The 27,928-nt window shown below is 37.5% G+C and overlaps 1 protein-coding gene across 10 annotated transcripts in view; it reads right to left on the reverse strand.

The window, feature by feature from the left end:
• Positions 1 to 27,928, reverse strand: part of BAZ2B (bromodomain adjacent to zinc finger domain 2B) — a 133,892-nt gene that overhangs the window by 22,767 nt on the left and 83,197 nt on the right. For 3 of the 10 annotated variants that reach the window (XM_086615931.1, XM_086615937.1, XM_086615930.1), the window contains exons 9-24: positions 27,620 to 27,916; positions 25,684 to 25,744; positions 25,028 to 25,136; positions 24,652 to 24,753; positions 17,961 to 18,171; positions 14,340 to 14,432; positions 14,161 to 14,222; positions 11,240 to 11,305; positions 10,458 to 10,523; positions 9,717 to 9,761; positions 9,442 to 9,474; positions 8,165 to 8,230; positions 5,260 to 5,400; positions 4,247 to 4,501; positions 3,289 to 3,503; positions 1,844 to 1,918 (exon numbers count right to left, since the gene is read on the reverse strand). In XM_086615931.1, the coding sequence (XP_086472057.1) occupies positions 1,844 to 1,918; positions 3,289 to 3,503; positions 4,247 to 4,501; positions 5,260 to 5,400; positions 8,165 to 8,230; positions 9,442 to 9,474; positions 9,717 to 9,761; positions 10,458 to 10,523; positions 11,240 to 11,305; positions 14,161 to 14,222; positions 14,340 to 14,432; positions 17,961 to 18,171; positions 24,652 to 24,753; positions 25,028 to 25,136; positions 25,684 to 25,744; positions 27,620 to 27,916 (1,897 nt within the window). The remainder of the gene's footprint in view (positions 1 to 1,843; positions 1,919 to 3,288; positions 3,504 to 4,246; positions 4,502 to 5,259; positions 5,401 to 8,164; positions 8,231 to 9,441; positions 9,475 to 9,716; positions 9,762 to 10,457; positions 10,524 to 11,239; positions 11,306 to 14,160; positions 14,223 to 14,339; positions 14,433 to 17,960; positions 18,172 to 24,651; positions 24,754 to 25,027; positions 25,137 to 25,683; positions 25,745 to 27,619; positions 27,917 to 27,928) is intronic. The other 7 variants (XM_086615933.1, XM_086615932.1, XM_086615938.1 and 4 more) reach the window with 7 other exon arrangements.

The following is a 27,928-nucleotide window of genomic DNA, read 5'->3' on the forward strand; positions in this document are numbered from 1 at the left end:
GGCAGAGATGAAACAAACCCGTTCCTCAGTATCCGTTATCCTACCACTGTACACTTCCCGCGCGTGACGGCCTGTCCTGGGGGTCACGTAAAGATCTGTCTGCATATGAAAAGAGTCCACATCCGCTGACCGCATGGCGAGTAGTCACGAAACCAGATATGCCTATGCAAAACTGTTTGGGACTGGGATGCTTAAAAACTAGATTGAGCTTTGAAATGGATGAGAAAGATAACATGCATAAGAATGAAGTCTGGAAGCAGAAAAAAAAGACCAAATTGAAGACAGAGATAGACAGTTTTCTTTTGAGAGAAGACCCAGAACAGTTGTAAGAGTTTATGAAAAACACCAACTGACATAATAAAGATTGTTTAAAACTGATCAAAGATGACTCTTCTAAAAAGCTTCTTGAGAGTTCATCAGAAACACTGGAAAATCCAAAGATTTTAAACCAAAGATGAGAGAGATGAATCAAGTCCAGTGAATATAAAGAAGCAGAAGAACATTTCTGAGCACTTCCACGATACTTACGCTTGAAAATAGGGACAGCACTACTGGAACCTGAAATCCACACAAGGGGAAAACACAAGAAATAGAAAAATGAAAGTAGAAAGGAAGAGCAGCTTGGGACTTCAGGATATTATGGCCACTATTTGAAAGGGAAGAAAAGAGAGATCATGAGGAAAAGGGAGGATCCTACATCTACAAGTACTTACAGTTTGATGGAGGGAGAGGAAGACTAAGCAGTCCCTAAGGAGACAAGGACAGGCAAGGGTCCCATTCCACTAACGAACATTTGGCTACATCAAAACTTCAGAAACACTTTTTAAACTATATCCCATAGAAGGGTACAGAGGAGGACAGGAAAAGGTATTTGGATTATCCTAAAAGATAAAAATATATTAACCCTGTGCAGACTGGGATCTGCAATATTAGTAGTGAATTTCTTTTTATTAGTCTATTTTATTCCTCTACCTCCCTCTTGTCCTTCTTCTTTACTTCTTTCCTTCTTCCTTCTGAGATACATTAAAGGGAAAAAAGGGAGACATAAAATTAGAAACACAAGTACCTAAAGCAAGGACTAAGAAAGGATTCACCATTCCTAGTAAGAGGTAAAGATGACTGGGAAAAAAAGGAAAGTAGAGTCTGGCTATGTATTTTTACCCCCTGTGATTCATGAACGTTATGCCTTCTAGCTTCCTGGTAGCTGGAGCCGTTATGCTTTGCTGTATGGAATTTTGTCTTGTAGGATGGGAGAACAGTGGATATGAAACTGACAAGTCTTAAAAAGCTTCAATTTTACCTTAAATAAAAATATAAAAAATATCTCAAAGGTTGCATTCTACATACGATCCCTCGCTATAGGGAACAACATAACATTGACAGATGGGAAACACTACGATAACATAATATTTTAGCAAAATTCGATTGAGAGTTGTATGAAAATCATGTCATCTTCAAATGTCTTTCAGAACGAACATTGGCAATTATGGTAGGTCCAAATAAACTTTGAAAATGTCCAATGGCTATTTGACAGTTCCTGTAATATTCCAATAAAAAAATTTTTACATTCTTCCAAAGAATAAAAAATTGTCTTGACTTTACTCCAATTTAGAGAGACACTAACCCTCTGAATCTCGTGCCTCTTTAATAGACCGTAAAAGAGCGGTGCTGTGCCATTCTAAATCCACACCCATCTTAATTGAGTAGTTTGGTTACTAACTTCTTTGTTACCCTGTGATTGTTTTGGCTAATTGCCTCCTTAATATCAATTGCCTACACACCGGCATAACTGAGCAAATGCCAAAAAGCAATATATTGTAATATTTAAGGAAACGAAACTTACTTCCGAAGTTTGCCTTCAACCATCCATTTATCTCTCCTTAAGTTTGACATATAATCAATGTTTTTATCAATTTCACTGTCAAAGACAAAATAATCTATTAACTTACAGATCTTTTTCTGACCAACGTACAGATATTTTGTCTCAAAGAACTATCTTGGAGAAACGTTTTAAATTCAAACCAAATAATTTTAGAGCTAGGAAATTCCAATACTAGGAATGCTGATGTAGCGTACTGCTGTACCTATGTCAGGCAATCTTTCTTTACAGTATCACATAAGCTTTCTTTCCACAAAAAGCATGTCATTCAAAGAATTTCACATTTCTTTCCATAGTTCTAAGGAAATGGCAAGCCTCCAGACGTATTTGCAACAAAGAATCTAGCCCTGCACTGAAAACAAAGTTATGGCTGGTACATCTATGGCATTCTAACAAGGATCCATGTCATCTACAAACCGACATTCACTTTTCACTCTAGAAATTAAAGAACAAAAAAAAGCGTTTCAGTACAGCGACCTCTGTAACTCCACTTCTGAGACATCCCAGTCTCAACAATTTAGCAGGTTATAGCTGTTTCTACGACGAAAATACAAAAAGTCAAGTTCTGAATGATCATTTCTACAAATCTGACTTAACACTTGGTCATCTGCAATAAGATAAAGCTTCTTACTATGATGAATTTATTAATACACATGAACTCTTGCACAGCACACGCACAGCACTTGCACTTCCCACTTCAGCTATTTTTCAACTTTGGAAAACATGAGGCATCTCTTGCACTCTTGCCTTACACAACCCTGATTCACTTTTCCAGCACGGTGTACCAAAAGCAGCAGTATCCACCAAGATATAAACCAGCACTCAATTAGGTGATAAAAACTTACCACAGTAAGTATGTAGAGTACATGTATCCCAAAGACCAGCATTTCCTAAGTTTTTATTTCACATTGTTGTTTAACATAGGGGTTTTTGTAATTACAAAATTACACACGTTACTGACCACAAAGGAAGTACACACTTTCTTGAATTGCTACCACGATAAATCCGACTTGGAACCTCAGCTTATGACCCTCGTTAAAGTATTTGGACAAAATAAGTCTTAAAAAAGGAAAAAAAAAAAAAAAAGTACTGCAGAAGCCTTATACAACTCTTCTAAATTATTCCCTAGAATATCTAGTAAATTTCTTTGTAATCAACCTCATCTTTTACTCCAAAAATAGCTGAAGAAATTTTGGTGCAAGCTTTGAAAACAAACTTAAAAGACCAAACATGGAAAAGTTCTACTCTTCCATCATATCAGAAGTACATAAAGGTAAGAAGCAGTAACATAGCAAACTTCAGCTTTTATTATAAGATCAAGAATCATCCTGTAACAGAACACAGTGTATACAGTATTTTTAACATTTTTATAATATTTTTTTTACAGACCTGTTAGGAAAAAGTCTTACCTTACTACGCTTTTGCTGCACGCTAACTCATTGACAAGAAAAGCAAGTACTGATGCCTTCTGAGCTGGAGTATGTGCCTGAAAAGCTTTTGTCTTCAAGCTCTCTGTCAGCTCAGTTTGCCCACACTGAGCCTCCATGAATATCTGTAGAATCTCAGACACATTATCTCGATTGATACCAACGTTCAGCAAGTGTTCCCCAAGAATAGTTTTAGCCTAAAAAGAATAAAGACGTTTCGAACAATCACACTCTAAAATATTATTTTCCTCTGCAGGCTATATTATTGTTTGTAAAGCAGTGGGGTGGGTCTGATTGCATTTTTACATAAGGAACTTTAACCAGGATTTTTCTTTCAAACTATTCAAATGTAAATCGTAAGCAGAGTAACAAATTAGAATGTCTTAATCTTTAAGTTTTAAAGATGGAGATAATACTAATGAAATAGATTAAATGAAAAAAGACACAGTCCAACTGGAACCTGATGAATCCTGTTTTCTATAATCACACTATGTAGAGTTCTAGAGTAGAAAAGAGCTATGTTGCAGTGAAAAAGAACGATAATAAGAAAGAATCATGAATCAATAAGTTTGGATGAAGTGATGCAGAAAGCAGACTTTGAAGAAAGACAGGGCAAGATTCAGTGAGAGTATAACATGAGGGAAAGAACGCGGGGGGGTGGGGAAGCAGTTAAAAGACATGGCCACAGATGCAGCAGCATCCTACAAGAGGGCCAAACAGCAACAGGGGAGGGTAGAGAAAGTGCACAGAAATGTATCGCTTCTGGAAAACGGAAAGCCTGATAGGACACAGAAACAAAGAACAGTGGCACCACAGAGAAGAACTGGGAAAGAGAATGAAAACCCAAATCAGGGAGGTGCCAAAGACACATTATGAAGAATGCATTCATAAATATAGGGTGTTTACTATGGATTTTTTTTTCGTTCTTTCTTTTTTTTACCTTGTATCCTGTAAGGAGTCCTGGATCACAAACAGCTGCAGAGACAAGCTTTACGAGCAAGTCTTGTACTTCTCCCATGCTGTCCCCTATGTTTAGCAAACCCTCTTGAAGAACGCTCAGGGAAGGGACATCCACATTCACATCAAAGCCAAGAACTTTACCAAAGTTACGCAGGAACTGCACTACCATGAGACAATCTGAAAACGTGCTTCCATCGAGAACAAGGCCTGGGATGCGTGGCAACTCTGGCAAAGGCTGGAAAGTAAAGAAAAACAATGAAAGAACCAGTAGTTTATTTAAGAAAAAAACCTTTTTCGATACCAGCTAGGGAAATTGGCTGATGCTTCCATATAAACTACAGCATGGCAATGCTAGAAGGTAAGGCTACAGAAAAGCAGCTCCCTCACATCCCATCCAGTAAATCTAATTTAAAGCTGAAGCATATTTACCTTTTCACGTATTATAGGAGGCAAGAGATTAATAAAGACGTACTTTTTGGCCAGGAGACAACTCAGGCTCTATTCTGAGCCAAAATACTATAAATGGTGGTGTGAAAATATTTGGGGGACACAGGGAGGGGAATACTCTGGAACAGAGAGGGCTTGAACCTGAGGTATGCCAAGTCCTGAAGGACAAGAACTAAGAACACAGAAGGCTGGGAGAGTAATTTTTTTGAGTAACAGCTTAGAATAGTTGCACATATGAGAAAAGCTCTACCTAGTGCTTGCGTACTGAGACATGATGCATGCTCCTGCTGTAAAAATAACTCAAGAGTAATCAAATTTTTTTTGAAGCAATCAAGCAAGTGCTTTTTGGGAAGCCGGCCACTTCTAAACAAAATACTTTTAATTAACTAAACATATGCTACTTTAGTGTTTGTAGTATCTTCTATATTTGATTATGTAGACCAAAACTTGAACGATTCGGAGTGGCTGCGAGAAAAAAAGTTATCGTCACAATGGCGAAATACAGGAACAAGAGGTAAGAAAATAAGTTTACATTATTATGATTACCTTCTGGTCTGCTAAGCACATATCTTCATTAGGTTTCTTTAGCTCCTTTGCCATTTCTAATTCCAATCTTCGCTGTTCCAATTTACGTTCTTTATTTAATCTTTTTTCATCGCGTTTCTCTTGCTTTAACCGCTCTTTTTCCTTAAATAAATTAAAAGGGCAGAAAATAAAACCTACGTTCAATACTTAAAATGGAACAACCTAAGAATTTGAAAAGCACTACTTAGGTAATCTTCATAATTACCATAGCAAAGAACTGCCATACACGCAAGGCATCTGATTTCAAAGGCCCTGCTTACACACTATTACCATCGAAATGCATCTGCTGAAGCAGACCACTCAAGAAAGGAGTAGCTGGAAAGGCCTCTCTGGACAACATATGGCTTCAAAATTCCCATAATAAATAAACTGGGTATGAGCAGCTCATAACACACAGCTGATCTTTTTAACACACACAGCTTCTGGCCTTGAACTGCCATGCACTTAGCATGCAATCTGAAAACTGAACAGTCATTAGTATCTTATTCTGTACAACAAAAACACAGGGATAAGAAGTGAGAAGCCAAGCATCTACTGTTTTTCTCTTTTCATAGTTGCTAGGACCAAGACAGCCACCAATCACCACTTTGCCCACTACACCTTCTCTGTGTTCACAAACAATAAATATAGGAGGACACCCTCCCTAGTCGGCTTAAGAGTTAACTCTGAAATTCTTCCTTGCGCTGAAGTATTACTGAATTTTATTTTCTTCTAGTCTATCACTTTCATTTAAATTTACAAACACATCTAAGAGAAAAATTTTAAAAATTTCTTTGACAATTAGATGCTATAATGATGGTTATTTTACTTCAATTACTTAGCTATCTGCACTTTATTTATAAAATTCTCAGGATACAGAGATTTTAAAAGTCTCAGGATACAGAGAAATATATAAAAAGTAAAATTAAAAAGTGAGTAATTATGTTTTGACATTGACAGTCCTCCTTAAGATAATATCAGGGCTAAAAGATGACAATCTCAGGATTAAGATGTAAATTAGTTTCTCATGGTCTAATAAAAGTTTCATCAATCATATTGTACAGCTCTGGTTTTATCACCAATGCTATTTAATCAGGTACTTTGTTTTACTTTTTTTTTAACCATCTATAATGCAACAGAAACTACTGTATTACTTCAAACCTATGAAGCTAAAATAGTTTTGAGCTGTTTTAGGTAGTAACATTTCACTTACTGCAGTATAACCTAAATAAGCAGGACGTGGTATTCCTGTAAGAGAGGCTTTTTCTCAACCTATCTCGGAGCTGAACAAAAGCAACGTGGTTACAGCGGCTTTCCAAGGCAAAGCTAACCACTTCTCCCTCGTTTCCTTCTGCACCCTTCTAATGGAACTGAGACCTCTCAACTGGTTATAAGAACAAGATCTATTACAAAAACACTATTAAATGAGTTTAAGAGCAGGGAAACTTCAGTGTCTTTCATGTGATAGTATGGCTAAAAGCAAAATTTCACTAGTTAAAAGCCTGATTAGTCAACTCAATGAAAATATTTGGATGGATTTTGGATTAGGCTGAACAGACTACCAGTGTTTCTTGAATATTTTTCCCCCCATCTAAATAACCAATCTGGAGTTCCTTAACTTGTAAGCAAAGTAATCATTTGAATAATGAAAATAATTTTCATTATGCAGTACTTTAAAAGGAATAGTTTAATTCAGTTGCCCAACAAACACCCAATTCAATAGCACAGAATGTGTATTTAATCTTTAGTATTAATCCTCATAATAAAAAACTGTTATTAGGTCCTGTTGTGATATAACAGATTTATATAAATGAAAGAAGCAACCAGAATAAGTAGTATACATCATAAGGAAAGGGCAGCTGTTTTGAAAATAGTCTTATTTTCAGAAACAAAAGAGAACAAAAAAATCTAGATGTTTAGATGATCAGCATCAAAAGAAGTCTGAAATTTTAGAAAGTGAAATCAACCAGGTTTATGTTAATTTTGTTTAAACAATGACATTAAACAATGACAAAAAAATGACATTAACCATTTTGTTTAATGTCATTGCGTTCAAAAAAGAAAACTAGTTAAAGAACTAGATTCAGAGCTGGATAAAGTAAAATGATTGCACACAAAATGACACATACACATTTAGGACGTAAGGTTTCTCTATCTCTTGATTCAGAATTTCTGACATATTTTTACTAAATGAAGCATCTATTTTCTGTAGCACAGCAATACTTTCTACTGCAGGAGCAAAAATAAAACTATTGAGGCATAACAATCCTATTTGTTTGGTTTTGTCATGGTCCAAATCTAGAATTATCTACAAAATCTGCATGTTCTAAGAAGCCCGGACTCAAATAAGATGTGTATTTTTAGCCCTGGGTAAGTATTGAGGAAAACCTGTTGCTCAGCAAGTCTGACAAGCCAGTATGATGCAGTCTTTACTCTTCTTATACACATGAACAAAGTGAAGAAGAGAAAATAGAACTTCCTTCCCAGGAAATACTAAGGACTCTGAATTGACTGTACAATTATTGCCTTCTTGCTCAGAATCACTGAGGACGGAAAAGACCTCTTGAGATCATCCAGCCCTCATCCCTGTGTGTGTCCTGTGCCCACCATCGTCCCCCCGCCAGCAGTATCAGCTACAGCAGGTTGCGACTCCAAAACCTACCTGGGCAATCTGTGCCAGTGTTCAACCACCACCCTCACGGTAAAAAAGTTTTGCTTAAGTTTAAACAGAATTTCCTGTATTTCCCTTTGTGCCTATTGCTTCTCGTCCTGCCACTGCCATGGACACAAATGAAATCACACATACAGGCACACAGACACTGCTCTTCTACAGACTGCTGCAGAGCGAAACCATGAAAACGTCAAACTTTCAGAAATTAATACTCACTTCTGCTTTTTTACGTGCTTCCATGGCTTTCATAAGCATCATATGTTGTCTCCTCCTTTCTCGTTCCTATTGAAGCAGGTAAGATTAGAACAAAACTAATCCACATTTTCGAATCAGTAAAAAAGCTGAGTAACAAATTTAGCATTAATAGACAAGTCACAGTAAATACTAAATATAGGACAAGAATGGCCAAGTCTGTGCATGTTTTAGTTCAGGTTTAGAAAGCAAATACAAGAACAATCGAAAGCAAAAAGGTAAAGCAATGAATATGGAGACAGTGTAAAAAAGAAGCAAACAGATTTACTTATGGTCAGTTGTGATGCTCCTTCATAAGCTGGCAGAACAAAAAGCATAATGGTTGGCTGGAACAGGTCAGTTACCTTACATCTGCTATTACGGAACTCGTAATTTACTTAGCCAATAAATTAGCCATATTGGCCATAGCCAATTCAGCAGAAATTTTAAACTGGTTATTTTCAAACATTGCAAATCTTAATATTTTTGTAACCAAGCAACAAATTATTATCATTAATTTTCTCAGCTCTAGATCAGTTTTAATCAAGACAGTGATGTCGCATATACATACGCAACACCACTTGCATTTACTGATGCCTGTCCCTCAATACATTAGGTCAGTAACCTGAAATGCATTAAGGAGCTGTATCATAGAGCATTAAGTATGGGGGTTTTGCCTTAAAAGCTGTAGAATAAATCTTTGCCCCAGTAAAGGCTGTGGGAATTTTATCATCTAATTCAGTGAGCATAGGATCACACTCGAATGTTTCACTGTATACTTGTAACATTACGTATTTACCACCGACTGAAAGCTAATTTCCTCAGTACCTCACAAACTTAGGAAAGACATCATCCTGATTTCTAAAATAGGTTAACTCAAATTGTATTTCAAATGTCTGGATTCATTCCCAGTAAATGGAACAAGGCTTGGAAAAAGTATCCAAGTGACTACCTATTAATTTTGCATTATTCATCCCTGATTTTATACTGTAGCCCAATTTCTATGGGGACATCAGTAACAAAGATTTCTAGTTAAAAACCTCATTTATTTATTGTCATGTTCAATTTACACACATGTTCAAGACATGTCTTTTTTTTTCCTTAACAGACAAGACAAGCAGATGTATGCAATGCACTGTGCTGTAAAGCCATGCAGCAGTATGTAATATGACAGCAGCCAGTGCTACATTTTATGCATTGCTATGACAACCATATCACAACCAAATCACAATGCGGTGTTAGATGTACAAAAATAAACATACCCATACCATATCTAGTCTATGCCTCTCCAACTCCTGGTAGAAAGAGTTGGCACAACATTATGAAACAGAAATCACAAAGTCATAAAACCACTTTATAATCCCCCAGAAGACCCCAATACCAAAGCAAAGCAACAAATCATAAGGTGAAAGAAAATTTGTGCAGGAATCAAACCCAGAAATTTAAAAAGGGCATATTTTGAAGATTCCCCCCACCCCCGTACAGCTTTAGTAGTTCACAACTGGCATTCTGTCTTGTCAACTGAAGGTACACCAACCTGGTGTTTCAGAAGGACAGCCTGCTGCCTTCGCATCTCTTTTTCCTTAAACAAAAGAACAAAAATGTATTTGAAATATCGAAATGTACTAATCAAGTTGCACATTTTTGCCACACTAAAACAGCACATCTGAACTAAATTCTAACTTCCCTGCCCCCATAACTGACTACAGAGAAGTATGCATAGCACACATGACAGCAAGCCTGTCGAGTTGGGAGTTCCATGTTAAAACACACCACGAATGCCAAAGCAGCAACAGGAGCACACATATAAACTGTGTTTTCCAATGTTTGTGAAAGAGTTCTGTAGTCTTGTGTATACACAGCCTAGAAAAGACTAGCTTGCTGAGACGTAACAAAGTTTTTTGATACAGTGTGCTTAAAAATGTTGTGAATAATGTTACTGCACAAGCATTTTAAGTTACACAAACCAAGCGTCATGTAAACAAAACTCATGGTAACAGCACACAAAAAATTTCTGTCTCTCTATATTCATGTGTGTAGGTATGACTGTGTGTGTTTGCACGTCACACATACGCAAACTTCCGTGTATGCTGCATGTACTCACACAAACATAGAATCATACAACGGTTAGGATTGGAAGGGACCTCAAAGATCATATGCCATCTCTATTTACTGTTTCATTATCAATGAACATTCTTCTAAATTTACTCCTTTTATACATCAACATATATTATGCACAATAACACAGTTCTTGTTCCTGGAGCTCCTCTAAACTAACCTTTATTCGTTTTTCGGCCTCCAATAATTTGGCATTTGCTGCTTCTTCCTTCTTTTTCTTTTTTGCCTGTGCATGCAAAACAGGTCACACAACAGCACCATCACAACTTGAAAATAATCTTACTAGAAACAAAGTTATGTGCCTTTAAAAGTTCAAAACATCATCACATAGAGCATACATCGCAAGAGTTCTTCCCCAATGCAGCTTTCATTGTCAATCAATTCACAGTTCATTTACTTTTAGAAAATTAAGCCAGAATTTTAAGTCTCAGCCAAAATTGCTTCACCTGGCTATTGTAACTAAGAAAGTAAGTACACACAGAAACAATAACATACAAACAGCAGAGATACCCATTAACTTTTCCATGAATGGAGACTTAAAACCGAGCGGTCTGTCTTTGCTAGAACCCTATGGCACACCAGTGCGTTCTGGCACGTACCGAAACTCGGCATTTTCATACGAGCAGAGCATGATGCTGCTTTAACATCCTGTTACTGCAAACTTGGTTTCTAACACAGGAATAGTTATGCTGTTAACTTTAGCAAATACAAGACTATTTGTGTAGAAAGACAGGAACTCAAGTGAACATTTCCAAAACCTGTGCTCCAATTACATAGAATTTTTTTTAAAAGTATAGTAAGACGTTTTTAAACTGGCCTTTGGAAGTCCACGTTGTTAGAGCTGTTATATTTAGTCACATTCCTAACTGCATGTGTGACTATTAAAATACAATATTGTTTAAAATGGCAACACAAAAATTATATCTAAGCCATTATTTTTACCTCTAAAATTTGCTGAGCTCGAAGTTCTTTCTCCATTCTGATTTGCTGGATTCTCTTAATTTTTTCCTACAAAGGGAAGAAAGTTATTTCTTTAAAAAAAAAAAACAAACCAATATTGAGAAAGTAAATTTACATTTTAAAAAAGGGCCAAATTTATACACCTATAGTTTTTGTTATTGAGCCTCACACCCATTGTAGTCAATTGTTGCCATATAGCAATGTATGTGTAGAATTTTTACTAGAAGTCTGGTATATCCCTGAAGGAACTACCACTTAGGTGTGCATAGGTGCTCATGTTTAAGTTGTCGTAGTGTTTGGTTTTTTTTTTTAATAGCTTTAAGGAGATCAGATTAATACTGATATAAGAAAGCTAGCAGCATTCAAATTCTAGCTGGCAATGGTGGAACGAATGGAAATGGGAGCTATGAAATGAAAAACATCATGTTTTGATGTGATCTCCCTGAATAAGAAATACAGGGTTCTGTCAAACCACTATTTTCTGTCTTGGTTCTGGCAGCCTTCCAGTTCACTACGGCACCATGAGCAACGTGGAGCCCCTGAGTACTGTGAAAGCAAAGCACACACACTTGTCACACCAAACCTGGGTAATACGGGCACGGGTAAGCACACTGCAGATCCTCTACATTTTTAAAGCATTCAGGTAATTGATGATGAGTGTGGATGCCTTAACAGATAGTTTAGGAGACTGAGTTTTACACATGCTGAAGAGTGAAATAACCAAAAAAAGTAACTGAAACAGCAGCCACGGGCAGTACAATGCATTCCAGCACATTTTGTCATGGTAAGAAGAAAATGATCAAGCTAAGCACTCCATAGACGGGTGCTGTGTAACCATATTCTACTTTATTCTTATTCAGGAATTGGTTCTTAAAATCTGAATGAAGTCTTATTACATTGCTTTAGAAATGCAGTCATCACAAACTTTGGTATTCCTTCACATTTCCTGTGGTGTATGGGTTTTGCCTGTTAAACAGTAAAAACCTAAGCTTATATTAAAAATTCCTCTAAAATTTTACTTTCTAAAGAACACATAGTGATGTACATACTTTATTGAAAAATAGTAACTAAAAGCAAAACCAAGCCCCTAAGAAAAGATAATCTATAATATTTAACAGAAAAGGAGCAATCACAGAACAAAAATACAAAGTTTCATGAAGAACAAAGCTCTAATACAAGAAGACCTGATGAGGTCTTACAAACTTCAGGCAAATCTTACCAGCTCATTAAGTTGTTCAGAAGTCCAGCATAAGACTACCTTATCCAGCAAATTAACTCCAGGCTCTTGTTTACACAGTGTTGAACTTTTATTTTCAACATGCAAAGCTTGAACCTTAAATCTCTATTATCCCCCACTAGCCTTCACAAACAAAACTGTACTGAAGTCGAGAGTACGTAGCATACCCTCTCAATTCCACAAAGGCTAGAGTTATTACAGAACAAACTTTTCAGTAGAGCTAAGAGTAAAGAAGTATCTCAGAGAAGAAGTATTCTACACATTGGAATTATGAAAATTTTATCAGTTTATACATCAAGAAGGAATATGGTGATGATAAACAAGGTCTGCAGGTTTGATGTATTTGTCAATTTAGCAATTATGGCTCCCTACACACCTAAGAATTTAAAGACCACTTTATAACCATAGGGTGATGTGAATGGATCCAAGTTCCATGCTCTCTCTCAAAAAAAAAAAAAAAAACAAAACTGAAAAAAACCCCACAACACTAAAAAAAACCCCCACAACACTAAAAAAAAAACCAACCACAAAGAAAAAACACCACAAAAAACTGCATTATTTGCTTCTCTTTAACAAGTATGGGTTGCCTTCAGAAGTGGAAACTTTGAAGCTGTAACTATCTGCAAAAGTTCAGAATGGTTGAGGTTGGAAGGGACCTCTGGAGGTCACCTTGTTCAAACACCCCCTGCTCAAGAAGGGTCACCCAGAGCCAATTACCCAGGACCGTGTCCAGACAGCTTTTGAAAATCTCTAAGGTGGGCAACTCCACAACCTCCCTGGCTCACCCGTTCCAGTTCTCAGTCATCTCACTCCATCACAGTGACAAAGTGTTTCCTGATGCTCAGAGGGAACCTCCTGTGTTTCAGTTTGTGCCTGTTGCCTCTTGTCCTGTCGCTGGGCACCTCTGAGAAGAGCCTCACTCCATCCTCCTTGTACCCTCCCTCCAGGTATTTATACACATTGTGAGGTCCCCCTGAGCCTTCTCTTCTCCAGGCTGAACAGTCCCAGCTCTCTCAGCCCTTCCAAGTTTAACTCATAGATCGTAGGGTGAAAGCTTCTACTACTATAGTACTCACTTCACTCATTTGTTAAAATCACTTGTTCAAAAATTTAAAAGCCTGCTTCCGTAAGTAGCTTCATTTGGAAAAGTTATATGGGCTCACTTCTATTGGATATATTTGCTGTGACAGTATTTAACAATACTCGTGTATTTAAAATCACGTATTAATTCACTGGCACACTGAGATACCAACCTTCGCACGCATCCTAAAACCACTGACCACCAGCCAGAACCACAGAAGCAGCTGATTACACCACTATAGTATTTACATAAACAGATATGACACTGCTTGTCTTCACGGAACCAAATAAAGGAATATCGCATCACTGTATTTTAGTAGCAGCTTTTAAATTTCTTACTGATATTGGCAAGTAATTAAATATGCTGTGTGGCTTAAATCAACATAGACAAAATTGCGACGTCCTGACAACATGCAAAAAACTAGTTTAGACTTCTGAATAATACACACTATGTGCTCTTTAAAACTAGATTTAAAACATTCACTTTGTAATCAGTAATCAGTATACTTAATTTACTAAATAATTAAAATACCCCTAATTCAAAATGTAATTTAAAGATCTTATTTAGCAATCACATAAAGTTTACCTGCTGCTTCATTATCTTTATCTGCTCCTTTTGCTTTCGCTTTTCTTCAGCTGCCATAATCGCTTACAAACAAAAGAAAACAAAAAATTAGCAGAGCATGACAAGAGGCAGTTAACTCTTCATTAACACTTCTCAAAATAACCTGCTAGCACGCACAAACTTTCTCAAGTAATACTTACCTTGCTGTTTTTTCGCTTCTTTAGCAGCTCGAGCTTGTTCCTGCTTCTGGATTTTTCTCAGTAGCTTTATTTGTGCTGCTTGCCTAGCTATTTCTGTCACAAAAAGAAAATAATAAGTTCATAAAAACAATGCTATCCAACAATAAAGATACATGTCATATTGCAGACATTTGCATGTGGTAAAGATAAAGAAAACAGTGGATTTGTTTTGCACACATTTATCTTCACAACATTTCGCTATCAACTACCTTCAGTGATACCTCATGTATCAGTAACTACAACAGTGCAAATGAACATGGATACTTTCTACATAAAACACTATTTTTGGAGGAAAAAATTAAGTGATAGCATCAGGTCAATAATGCCCCTTCATTTAAAAACTGATTTCTTCTCTCTTTTTACAGCAGAAAACATTTGCCTGAGAGTACAAAATCAACGTTTTACTGAGAACACACAGAATTACTGTTTTTCATATAAATCACCTCATGTAATTATCTAATCCTTGTTTAACAATGCAGTCAGAACACAATCATCTGAGTCACACTTCTCTTTACTGTGGCTACCTACAGCCAGATACTCTTCCGCTAATTAGTAACTTCCGGAAGCGTTCTATCACTAAGGGAAAACAGTTATGAAATTTGGATGAACTGTGCATGGACACACTGATGCAAGACAGCTTTGATACCATTCTCCAAAAATACTGTCAGTTTCTGGTGCAATGACCAAGATGTACACACACATATGGAAAATCCATGTATAGATAAGATGATGCTGTAGACAGTAAGGGTAGTGTAAATAGGTACATGACAACAGGGAAACCTTCAGAGCCAAGGAGAAACCATATGGAAGAAGAAGCTACACCTTAATTGAAACAGAACCATCAGCTGGACATTGGAATTTACATTATAGAGGAGAACTTAAACTATGAACTATGGAAAGCCCAACAGCTGCAGAGGATCACGTAGTTTGAATTTACACAATCCATGTGGAGGATGTAGTGAATCATAGAATCATAGAATGGTTAGGGCTGGAAGGGACCTTCAAAGGTCATCTAGTCTACTCCCCCTGCAAGGAACAGGGGTATCTCCAACTTGATCAGGTTGCTCAGGGCCTCATCCAACCTGGCCTTGAACGGTTCAGCGTGCGTCTGAGAAGGACAAAACAAACACCTACACTGCAAAAAACAGGGATGAAAAATCAGGCTACCTGCATTTCCATTTAACTAGTATGCCCAGGATGGGGCAGAGTAAGCTGAGAAACCTGAAGCAACACTAACATGAAACCATAGAGACATGGGTCTGGGTGTTTACTGTTGAGGTGGTAGAGTCTTACTGTACATATTATGTCTTGTATGTACTTACTGAGTACGTCATAAAACACCGTCAGTTCGGACAGCATGGCTTCTACACAGGGAAATTCTGCCTCATTTCAGGTTTCAAGGAGAGTATAAGTAACGGAGACAGAGAGAATCTTAACAGACATAACGCGCTCGGAATGTCAGAAAGTATTTGACCAGGTTCTAAGTCAAGCATTATTAATAAAACTAAGTTGTTACGTCATTGAAGGAAAGCTTCACAGACTAAAAGCTCTTTAAATGACAGCAAAGGAAGGGCAGAGCTCAGCAATCACCTTTTGTGATGAAGAGTAGTTAGTAGAGGGTTACTTCACAAATCAGTATCAGAACCAGCTTTATTTAATATCCTTTTTTATCAATGAAATCTGTAAAGGGGACTGCAAAGTTAAATTCCAAAAGGTGAAGATTCTGGAAAATCCAAGGCTGTGCTGACAGCAATGAACTTTGGAAGAGCCCTGCAAAACAGTGGGCAAAGGAAGCAGAGGAGCTTCATCATAAATAAATGTAAGGTAAGACACCTAAAAAAAGAAATACTAAAATTACAGGATACATAAGAGGATCAGAGGGATAGAACAACTACTTTCTGCAAAAAGATTAACAATACTTGGGCTCTTAAGTTTGGAGGGGAGAAGACTAAGGACAGAGAGCACCAAGGCCTGCAAAATCATCAAGGTGGTGAGTAACATAGATTGGAGAACTGTATTCTCCAAACCCAACGATAACGGAACCAGGAAACACTCCCTGACAGTTACAGAAGATTAAAAAATTAAAATGGTCAAGTAGTTAGCAGACTTCTGGAAGTCATTGCCACGGGAAGCTGGTGGAGCAAACATCGCTAGGACGTCAAAAACAAAGAACAGGCTAATATGGGCAACAGTTCCATAAAAGGAAAATAAATGGAGCAAGAAAACAGGTGCTCTGCAACACCACTCATGAAACACTTCAGGAAATAATTAGACCAAGAAGTGATCAGGTTCAGATATTTCCTCCAAGCAACGTCCTATGGCCACTACTGGAGACAGAGCCCTGCACTAGATGAACTCCTCAGCTGAGCCACTGAGACATTTCTTACATTCTCATGAGGGGAAAAAAAAGCAGCAAGGTAGATATGAACATACGTAACATCAAACATTACACATTCTGAACCTTCTTGTATGTATAGACACCATGTTTTGTTAATTGTACTAAGTGCTACAGAGCGTGGTGGGAAGGCAGACATGGGAGAGTGCTCCTAAATACCTCCCCTGCTTATTGACACACTGACCAAAACGTGGTGGTGATCTTAACACACAGGTAAAACAGCTGTGCAACACTACGAGACATACCACGGACTAAAGCATTTCTAAAACTGCCTCCTCTCTGTCCCCGTGTCCGAACCATCACCATTGCACGCCTTAAACAAACCCACAGAACGGTACTCTTCGCGGGCAACAAGGGAAAGCGACGCAAAGAACTGCGGCGTGGCAGACAATACAGGCACACATGCTGTCAGCAAGGACACTGTGCCAAATAGGAGGCAGCTAACATGTCCACAGTCAGCACATGAAAGAATAGTTAAGTCTAAGTTAAATCAACATCCTGACTCCTGGGCTGTAAGAATTTTTCATGTTGGATTAGACGCATTCAGAAAACATGATAATGGTTACGGACTGAAGAACTGAAATTCAGAAGTCATGTACCTGATGCCTATTTAAAACCAAGCCTTCCAGCCTTTGACAAACAGCAGTACTTGGTATCTTGAAAGTTCTGTGGTCGACATTGGTACAACTTATTACAGGATCCTACTCAACCTTATGGGCATTGAAATCTTGTCACTGTCAGGGACTTCACAAGAAAAGCGTTTCCCTGCAACAGCCAAAAGCTTCAAAGAAATGCTAACTTCAGTGGCTCTCAATTTCAATTTCTATGGCTACTGTTGTCTGAGCTGACACAGGAGAAAACAAAGATCTGTTAATTTTTGCCAATTTAAGAAATACATCAGTGGTAACCAGATTGCTGGATGTCTGCTTTTCTATATTTTATAAATCTAAATAAAGTAACTATAAAGAAAGCTCTCAGACATGCATTTACACACACACTTCTTCCTTTGAATCATATATACATGTAGCGATCTTGAAAAAGGCTTCCATAAAAGCATGTGACAAATTTCCAAAATAAAACATTGTATACTAATATCCCAGTGAAACACATCATTCCTCTTTAGAAAAAGCATTAACTCTCTATGTACTGATACCCTCTGTTTGTGAAAACAGTAACATACTACTTACCTTGAGCCTGGAGCTTTCTTAAAAGCTTTGCGTCACTATTTTCTAGAAATTCAGTGCTACCAACGTTCGGAGGCCGGCCTTTGCGTCGTCTCATTCTTGACTCCTCTCTGGAGTGCTGTCTGTCTGGATTTGGTGGTCGTCCTCTACGCCCTTCCATAGCTCTGATACGGGGAATGACTTCCTCTTCCTTCAGGAGACACCACTGCACACCCTTTTAATTGACACATTTCACAGTGAGGTATTATAAACACATATTAAACAAAGGAAAAATAAACCTAAGACACTTGAGAACATAAACAGTAAGACATTTTTTTTTTTCCCCCAATAAGTCATATATACAAAATATGTGAGAGCTGTGATGTACTATTTGGGTCGCACCATCTTTTGATGATGACATAAGCTTTATATTGAGAGTTCATCACTACAAACTTTCGTAAATTGTACTACTATGCAACATTTTGAAGGCACAGTTATTACCCAGCAAGGTATGCCACTACTGTCTTATTTTTTATTACTTCTGACCAAATCACTTATTGCTCAACCCTTCTTAAAAGCCAAAATAGATTCGTCCTTATTACGTAACTCAAAAATAACTACTCTGCTTTCACATAATCCACCGCTCAACATGAATGAAAAAATGTGTCAACCTACGAGTCACTACCTTCCAACTGTGTTTACAGAAATTCTAACACACATAACAAGCAAACACAGTGGTGTATTTTCAAATACTGCTTTTTGAGATGTTGTGGATCTCAACACCTGAGTTGGAAAAACACAGAAATCATTCATATCTTGAAGTTTTATTTAGTAAGATTTAGTTCTCCCCCTCACCGTAAGAAAATTAATTTATGTGCCAGCTTGAAGAAATCAGAAGTTTGTAACTTTTAATAATCCATCTATCTGAACTAAAAGTTACGTTAACTATATTCTCTGACTAAACAAAGTACGCAGCAATATTTTAAATCCTTTTTTTCAGTATTACTACTGTTTTTTTGTAGAATCTCAAAAACAAATACTGAAATACTTTGTTAATACAAATACTCAAGTTAGTCCTCACATATAAATAGCTTTAATTTAACTGGTAAAAAGTAGAGCTTATTGCATCTGAGTAGAACAGGAGTACAGTCTATCTGATCCTGTTTGATTGAACACGAGTACTTCAAAACTGTAACATCTTTTACCATTTTCTCAATTTTTTGAAAGAAGTGGGGGAAAAATGTAAGCTATGCATCATTCAGGACCACTCCATAATTTGCCTTAAAAATGTTTGTAAAAGATTTTTTTAAATGTCTGCTAAAGCAAGAATGGAAGTTGGTAACTTACAAAACACGTTCATTAAATATACGTTCAGAAAATATACATCTGCATTATCAAAGTTTTCACATTTATATCTACACAAATACTGAAATTAAATTTGTTGTACCATAAAATACATTTTTTTATTGCCTTCTTCTGACAACTTATCTTCTAATTCTTCCTGCTCATTCTTCATAGTGATAGGGGGATAGGTATAGGAGTAGGCATAAGACCATATAAAACTATATTAGCTGTTGTTTCTATGGATAGCTATAAGAATAGGCATAAGACTGCACAAGACTATATTAGCTCTGTGAAATGTTAGAAGTTATCAAATACTAATCCCTGCTTTGAAACACTAACTACCCGAAAAGAAGGCCAGTAAGAGAGACAAAACAAATGCGAGCAAGGTTGTAACTCGTGACCCTTAGGGCGAAAGGAAAGACGAAGGGGAGAGATAAGGACTAGCAAGAACTAACATTTGTCTTCAAACAATAACAAGCAGGAGACAACCAGATGTCCACTCAAGGACAGGCCAGGCTGGGAACCGGTTTGGCTCTGCAAGCCCAGCCAAAACAGGAATTCTAGGGAAGAAGTGAAAAATACACAGTGAGGAAGACCTATGGCCTTCATCCTGAAGACCCCTGCCCACGACCACCAGGAGGCGTGTCGAGGAGGATCCTGAGGCGGGGGCTATGGAAATGATCTCCTGGGACAGACTGCCCTTTTGGGGAGGGGGTGATGAGTGTGTCTGTATAAATACAAGAAAACTGCTAGGGCGGGTGTGCACGTCTGTGGTGGAGCGATCCCCGTGCACCCAGCGCTGCAATAAACACACCGACTTCACAGCTTTCCGAGTTGTGGAGTCTGTTTCCGCACGTCAATAGTTACAAATGTTTAATACAAGATTCGACAAAAGAAATGGCATTTTCCTAAAGAAACATTCGGATTGCAAGGAAGCTATCAGGATCTGCAAAGATACCCCCTTGAAGTCCGAATCACTCCTAGTTAAGACCATCCCAAGGGTACATCTCACACTTTTTTTCATGTTTACAGACATGCTAAACAGCTTTGTTATTAGCTATGATCCTAAAACCAACCTGTTCAGAATCATGACCATATCACTTTGTGTACAATGCATCATCACTAAAAACTTTTTAATCCAAAATATTTACCTCTACCACTTACACTTAATTAATTTTCTACCTTTAGAGTGCTACCGAAGCACACGCTCTCATTTCACTGCCTAGTACCTGACTAAATAATCTACCACAGGTTCAGTTTGTTGAGCAATGTAAGCTAAATTTAATATTGTACTTATCACCTACACCAACCTCCAACCTAGGAAATCTCACCCTGTAAACTGCAAGTGCCAGGGGCGGAGAGGGGGGAGTGAACAGAATTCAAAGAAAATTCAAAGAAAAGGTGAAGAAGCAGTCGTAGTTCAAGAAGTACCTCAGATCCTGCAATGGAGAAGAATGCTTGATGTCCTACCAAAGCACACTGTGGGTGCAACAAGTTTCCACAAGTTTCAGAGAGGACAAGGCAAAAATAGTCCAGAACAGGTCCATTAAGGGTTAAAGCAGGAGTTAATAGACCATCTATATTTTGTGCTCAGATATCTTTTAAAATCTGACCCAAAATACCTTTCTATTACAAGAATGTACAATCTGATATTCTGTGGATTTTCAATATTGCGAAGAAAAAATAGGGGGGTTGTGCTCAAACATAGGACAATCAGGGGCTTCCATAAAATCTAAGCTTCACTACACAAACATTAGAGAAAAAAACAAGAATTGCACTGTGAAATGTTGTGGTTTATTATTGAAACTAATCAAAATAAGAACTTAATTCAATTTCTCACCTTCAGGCACCTACCACCTATTGCAATACTGTACTGTAATCGCGACATTTGCCAAAAAGGCACCAGATAACTATGCATGGAAGCAGCAGGAAGCTCAACACCCGTTAACCAAACCAAGGAACACACCGTAGGCACTTTGCAAGAAGCAGACATCCTCATCTCAGTTTCGATTTGTAAGAAAAAGTTAATACCAAAGTTTTCTAAATTGGAATTGCAGAATTCAGAATAGGACAAACATTTTAAACTCCAGTTTCTACAAAAGGAAGCAAATAATTACTACTACGCTACAAACACATGACACGATTTTATAACTGGCAGTTCTGTATGGCATTTCTATTGCGTCTGTAATAAACGTTTTAGCTTTGTAAATACTTACTCACAGAATAAGCCTCTGAAGTAAACAGTAAGATTAAGAATTGGCTTAGAAGAGGTAGACTTCACACCTTATAAAGATGAACTATATTTGATCTGAGGCAGCATCATAATCAGATACTCTGAGAAAGACTCATGTACATAAAGAGTTATTCCACACTAAGGAGATGAGGAAAAAGTACTTTAAGTACTTTCCTCCTTTCCTGTTCCTGAATTCAGCTGCCTTCCCAGGTAAGCACTCAGATGCACTGGAGGAAAAAAACAAAAACAAAAACAACAAAAACAAAACAAACAAACAACAAAAAACCCCACACCACTACTTTCACAGCTTTAAGTAAAAATCTTATTGGGAAAAAAAGTGCACACCATGTTTACCATGAATTAACCATTACTCCCAGAGAGCTATATCCAGGTTAAAATGCCTGTATCTTGCCCTTACTGGTATTTCATCTCCAGCTAAAATGAATCTGAATGGAGGCGCATGAAGACTCAAGTTTTCTCTAACTACATAATGACCCTGCAAAGGGAAGGGCTGAGAGAGCTGGGACTGTTCAGCCTGGAGAAGAGAAGGCTCAGGGGGACCTCACCAATGCGTATAAATACCTGGAGGGAGGGTACAAGGAGGATGGAGTGAGGCTCTTCTCAGAGGTGCCCAGCGACAGGACAAGAGGCAATAGGCACAAACTGAAACACAGGAGGTTCCCTCTGAGCATCAGGAAACACTTTGTCACTGTGATGGAGTGAGATGACTGAGAACTGGAACGGGTGAGCCAGGGAGGTTGTGGAGTTGCCCACCTTAGAGATTTTCAAAAGCTGTCTGGACACGGTCCTGGGTAATTGGCTCTGGGTGACCCTTCTTGAGCAGGGGGTGTTTGAACAAGGTGACCTCCAGAGGTCCCTTCCAACCTCAACCATTCTGTGATTCTGTGATGGATACTATTGCTGTTATATATTAATCAAAGACAGCAAGATGCAAACTTAGGACACAGCTCCGTATCACTCCACAACACTGTCTTCCACTTGATGCAGCGTTCCTATGCATATTACTCAAACTCATAATGACCCATGGTCTCTCCATCAGCTCAAATCACATTCACACTAATCTTTCCAAACCACAGCAGCCTAAAGCCTCCAGGTTCTGTCACTGAATTTCCACATTTCCCAAACTTCAAACACTCCTCTAACCCTACTACTTCATGGCCCACTTTTGCTAGATAGGCTTCTCCATTAAAACAGTTAATCACTGCTTTGAAGAACCCATAATATCTGGTTGCTTGTGTACCAGGAGAGAGAAATACAGGTGCTATCAGAAGTGGGTAATCCACATATTTTTGGCTTGCTACAGGTAATTCTTCAACATAACTCATTTAGCCCTTAGATAATTTTCTTCACATCTTGTTCCATCTTTGAAGCTTTGTGAAACTTACCCAATCACTTGGGATGCATGCTGCATGTCTCAAAAGATGACAGAAATACATAACAAAGAAAGGGAAGAGTAACCATGAAAGGCTATAATGAATAGTTGAAATTACAGCAAAAGCAGAAATAAAATTCCTGGAATTAACTCCAGACATCCACGAAGATATGATTATCACATACTGTTCTGAAGCTGGACAATTCCAAAAACTTCAGTAAAAAGGGTGCAAATTCTTGTCATGAAGTATCAGCGTCACATACTGTTTTACTAAGTGTATATTATCAGCCTGAGTGTAGCTCAGCCGTTTACATTTTAATCTTCTCATTGAAAATCTCACATATAAAATGTAGATATGTTTTAACATATCTGAAACAGTTGCCCTTGCTCTTTTTCTTTTTTTTTTAAAAACAAGAAAACTGTTCCTTAGTCTAATCAAGGCTCAACAGAACCTACCACAAACTACACCTGCAGAAACTACAGTGAGAGGTACCGCGACTCAATATTCACATTCCCAGACTTGCCTACAGAAACGTGCCCTTCCCAATGCCTTCATTCTGAAGGTTGATGGTATCAGAGAAGACCAAACTCTGCAAATCATCTCATGGATTAAAGGGAGAAGAGAAAGGGACATGAGAAATGAAGTGATATGGGCAACAGACAGCAGAAAGGTTAGCAGGGTGACGAGAGAGCAGGTACTCTGACGACACCGCGTGACGTTCACAGCACGAGGAATGTTCTCAATGACACCACTCAGGTCCATCCTGCTCACAACTGCATGAACTTCCAACTGCTGTTTTACGAAGGCCAAACATGAAAAGGGTTTAGGAATGTTTCACCCTGTAAGCCTGTAATCAAGAAGCACCACCTAAAAGCAGCTGCTTACTACGAACTCAGTCTTTGTTGCTTTCAAATCTATACTATGTAAACATCACGTATTCCCACAGGGTATCACACGGACGTAAGGCTTGACTAGAGCCTGAATTCAAGATTTCTGAGTGTGATGCCTGTTCATGTAGTAACACATTCAAGACACTTATCTTGTAAAGATGTAAATATATTCACTGACGAGAGTCCGAAAACTTTGGTGCACATCCTGAAATGCCAATATGACCAAAATACAGTAACAGTATGGCACAAACATAGTATTAATTTCCTTAAAATTCAAATTTTACTTATCCTTGTGTGGTTTATCTACACAATGTCTAACAGTTCTACCACTGTAAAGCATAACTCGTATAACTCAGCATTCCTTCCCATAAAAATCTCATGCTTCAGGAACCTCTGATACAGGAAACGCTTGTATTTAAACATGTATTTTATATATATTATGCACATAAATACATGAAAAAAGTGTGATTTAACACATACATATAACATACTATCAACATCATGTTTATACAGTAAAGGAAGAAAGAGTTTTAGACAGAAATATCTAAACACTGACTAAGATAAAATACGTAGCTCCGCAGTCTTTCATACTAAACAAAACCAGGCTCGGACCTGATCGCAAGGCATGCCGAGCTCCCGCAACCTCCCAGTAAAATCACTGAGGACTGGTTTTCAACACTGCCCAGGATCAAGCTCTCAGCACCTCAATATAACTACTATTAAGAAATACGCACAATTTTTAAAAAGAATTAGCTAGAAACAGGCAATGCTTCAGATTGTAGCAAAAATAACTTCACCTAAATTTAAGTTAATGTTCCTTGGATCAAAGACTTTACTTTTTAAAAAGTGGATACCTGCGGTCCATCTCTGGCTTCATAGAAGTCACCCACTCCTATTTTTGCACTGAAGCTGAAATTGTCCCTTGAGATATCCATTATTCCATTTCTGCTGAGATACTGAAAAAATCACATATTTTTCCACTTCAGCTTGTAAATAATTACAACCCAGCTTTGATGTACAGCTAACTTTGTGAGTGTAATGTTTTGCATGTTCTATCAAAGGGATATGCATTTATAGGAGATCAAATCAGTAACAGACTGAGATACATTATGCCTCACATCACAGGATATTTTGAAATAAGTATCTTTATTGGAGGGAAAAAATTAGTGATTTTTAATTGCAAGCATGCTTAGTAGCATTAGAATACAGAAGCTGAAAAAAGGAATGTACCTTTACTACTTCAGGATACTGTCTCAACTTCTTTCCACAAGGTGCAAAATACGCTACTTCTCCTTGAAGACGACCACCGAAGTTTCTTATTCGGGTTTCTCTTTGCCAGCTAGAGTAGTATGAAATAGTTGCATACAACAATACACTTTTTAAAAAAACCAAGTAATTAATCTCAATTTAAGATTTTTACATAAAAGGAAAAAGGGACATATCTAAAATATGACAAGAGTATCATAAATAAGCAAAACTAGAAATTGTTATTATGTAAATTGTCCAAACTCTTGCCTACATATGGATATATTTATATCAAGCTACTTACATACTACCAGATTTTAAATGGCTTAGAACTGTATTTCAATGAGTTATTTGGAGTCTACACTGGCTCAGATCTAACCATCAGTGTTAATTTCCAGTGGCAAAATTGCCAAGAGACAGGTCATATTTGGAAAAGAGTAAATCTGATGCCCAAAAACTAACACATGAAACACGCTGACACTTTTAAAGAAATCCACAGTCACTGTGAATTCAAAATCTAAATCGCTGAAGCCCTTTCCTTATTATTCAGCCTCAAAATTTTTAAACTGTCATTTCTTTACCAACCGACTTTTGAAGGTATTATCTCCTTTCAAGGAATATCAAGCATAAACACAACCTACCCATATTCAAGAGGAACACGCAGCTCTCGTTCATCTGTTACTCTTCGTCTTTTTGAGAGACCTAAAACAGAACTTCTGATTAACACCTAAGAGAATTTACAAAATGAAAACACGTTCCTAGAATATATTTTTTATCCTTATAACCCTTAACAAAAATTTAAATAATTTTTACATTTTAGCCATAAGATACCTCAAGTACCAAGAAAATTAACTATTCTCCTTTTGAAATACACTTTCCTCTAAGTTTCCTTTAACCTTCTCTTCTAAAATTACAAACAGAGGAAAACCTAATCACGCCATATTGAACTGCTTGCCTTGCTTGGCTCTCTCAGATATTGCTGAAATAATTCCTTGCACACCTGTTTTTCTACACTAGACCATATTTAAATTTTTTCAGCACAAAAAATGAAAACACTCTTTACTTCAAAAATCTCTATACTGTCATAGACTCGGCCTTCAAACAGCACCACTTCTTGGACACATGTCTGCAGTCTTAACACAACTGACTATCATGTTACTTCTAATAGTCCCAGTGGAGGGAGGGAGATTACTTGCCCAAGTATAAGTGAACTGAAAACATTCTTTGTCCAGTGAAAAACAAATACAGAGAAGAGTCACAAGATCCCTTCAGTGACTGACCAGCTTTAGGTAAAATGGACACAAAAATATTTTCATTGTATTATGTGAGTCTTATTAAGAAAAAGTACTACACCTAAAACAAGAACACAAAATTAATTTATTCTACCTTCTACCTCTGTAAACACACAAAAATCTTCTATCAGCCTTTTCAAAGCATCATAAATCAACACAGATTCCTGTGCAAAAAGAATTAACTTTGTATTTTAACAATTTGGATTACTGCTAATGCATGGGAAATTGTTTACAAACAGTGCAATTAATAGGCCTGTTTCTGGGGAAAAACATGAAGTAAATAACATTACGCTGCTTTAAAGTTAATGCCCTTGACATGGAATGAAACTCCTATTCCACTGAATCCAAATAGAAAAAACAATTTATGAGCGGATGTCCCCATTTAAAATCTACTTACTTGCATGTTTATTAAAGATCAAGTTTCTAATTCAAAGTACTAAACATGCAATTTCATTTAATTGTTACCATGCAAATTGAGAAGCGTGACTTTCAAAAATGCTTTCTTTTCTGTAGCAGTTGTAATTACTAAATCTTACAAATTAGTCACCAAATGAAGGATTATAAACACTATATAACATCAGGCAAATTCCGAACATACATTTCATGAACCTTTAAAAAATAATTCCTTGCACGCCATCTATAAATTCTACTTAGAATTTTGAAAGAATAATTAATAGTTGTATCTTAACTAAGTACAGTTATTAAATTTGTTGAGGAAGGGGCAGAAATAGAAGATTCAGAATGCAAACTATAACGTATAGAAAACAAATAACTCATTTAGAATAAAAAGGTAAATAACAAAGACTAAATAAAGAAGAGTGTAGTATACACCAACTCTGGCTATTTCATCCTATCTTCTCTCAAACAATTATATGAGCTAAAACGTCCTGGAATAAGTGTAATGTTCAGGTCTCGAGAACTTGCAATTCTGCTGACTGAACTTGATGTCTGTTGCAAACACCCATGAAAAGATAACTTAACCACAGAATAGCCCCGGTTGGAAGGAACCTCAGAAGATCATCTGGTCCAACCTTTCACAGAACAAGGAGCCCAGATGAGATTATTGAGCATCCTGTCCAACTGCATCTTGAAAACCTCCAGTGACAGGGACTCCAACACATACCTGGGGTGGCTGTTTCACTGAGTGATTGTTCTTACTGTAAAAAATTTCTTTCTTATGTTGAGATTTCGTTTGATACCTGTCTCTAAACTACTTCTAGAACTACTTGTACAACACATGGCACTTAGACGTTACATCGTACTACAACAAAAGACATTGAGATACCACAGTGTGTACTTGGTGTAAGAGCAGATGGTGGTGTCCCAAGAAAAACTGCAGGCTGGGACTCAGGACATAAGGCAGCTGGCACAGAGCTCGGGGTCTTTGCTACTTGGAGATTAAGTGGAGTAGAATGAGCTGCAACGCCAATGGAAGAGCTCTTCAAAGATGATGAAGTTTTACTCAGTTTCAGTGGAGTTTTTTCTCCCTCAGTGTCTGTATCTGACTCATCTTGATCTTTATCATCTTCATCATCTTCATCCTCAGACGCTTCTGTATCTGACTCAGAATTACTGTCAGATTCTGTTTAAAAAA

The sequence above is a fragment of the Tauraco erythrolophus genome, chromosome 8 (assembly GCF_009769465.1).
Source record: "Tauraco erythrolophus isolate bTauEry1 chromosome 8, bTauEry1.pri, whole genome shotgun sequence".
Lineage (NCBI taxonomy): Eukaryota > Metazoa > Chordata > Aves > Musophagiformes > Musophagidae > Tauraco > Tauraco erythrolophus.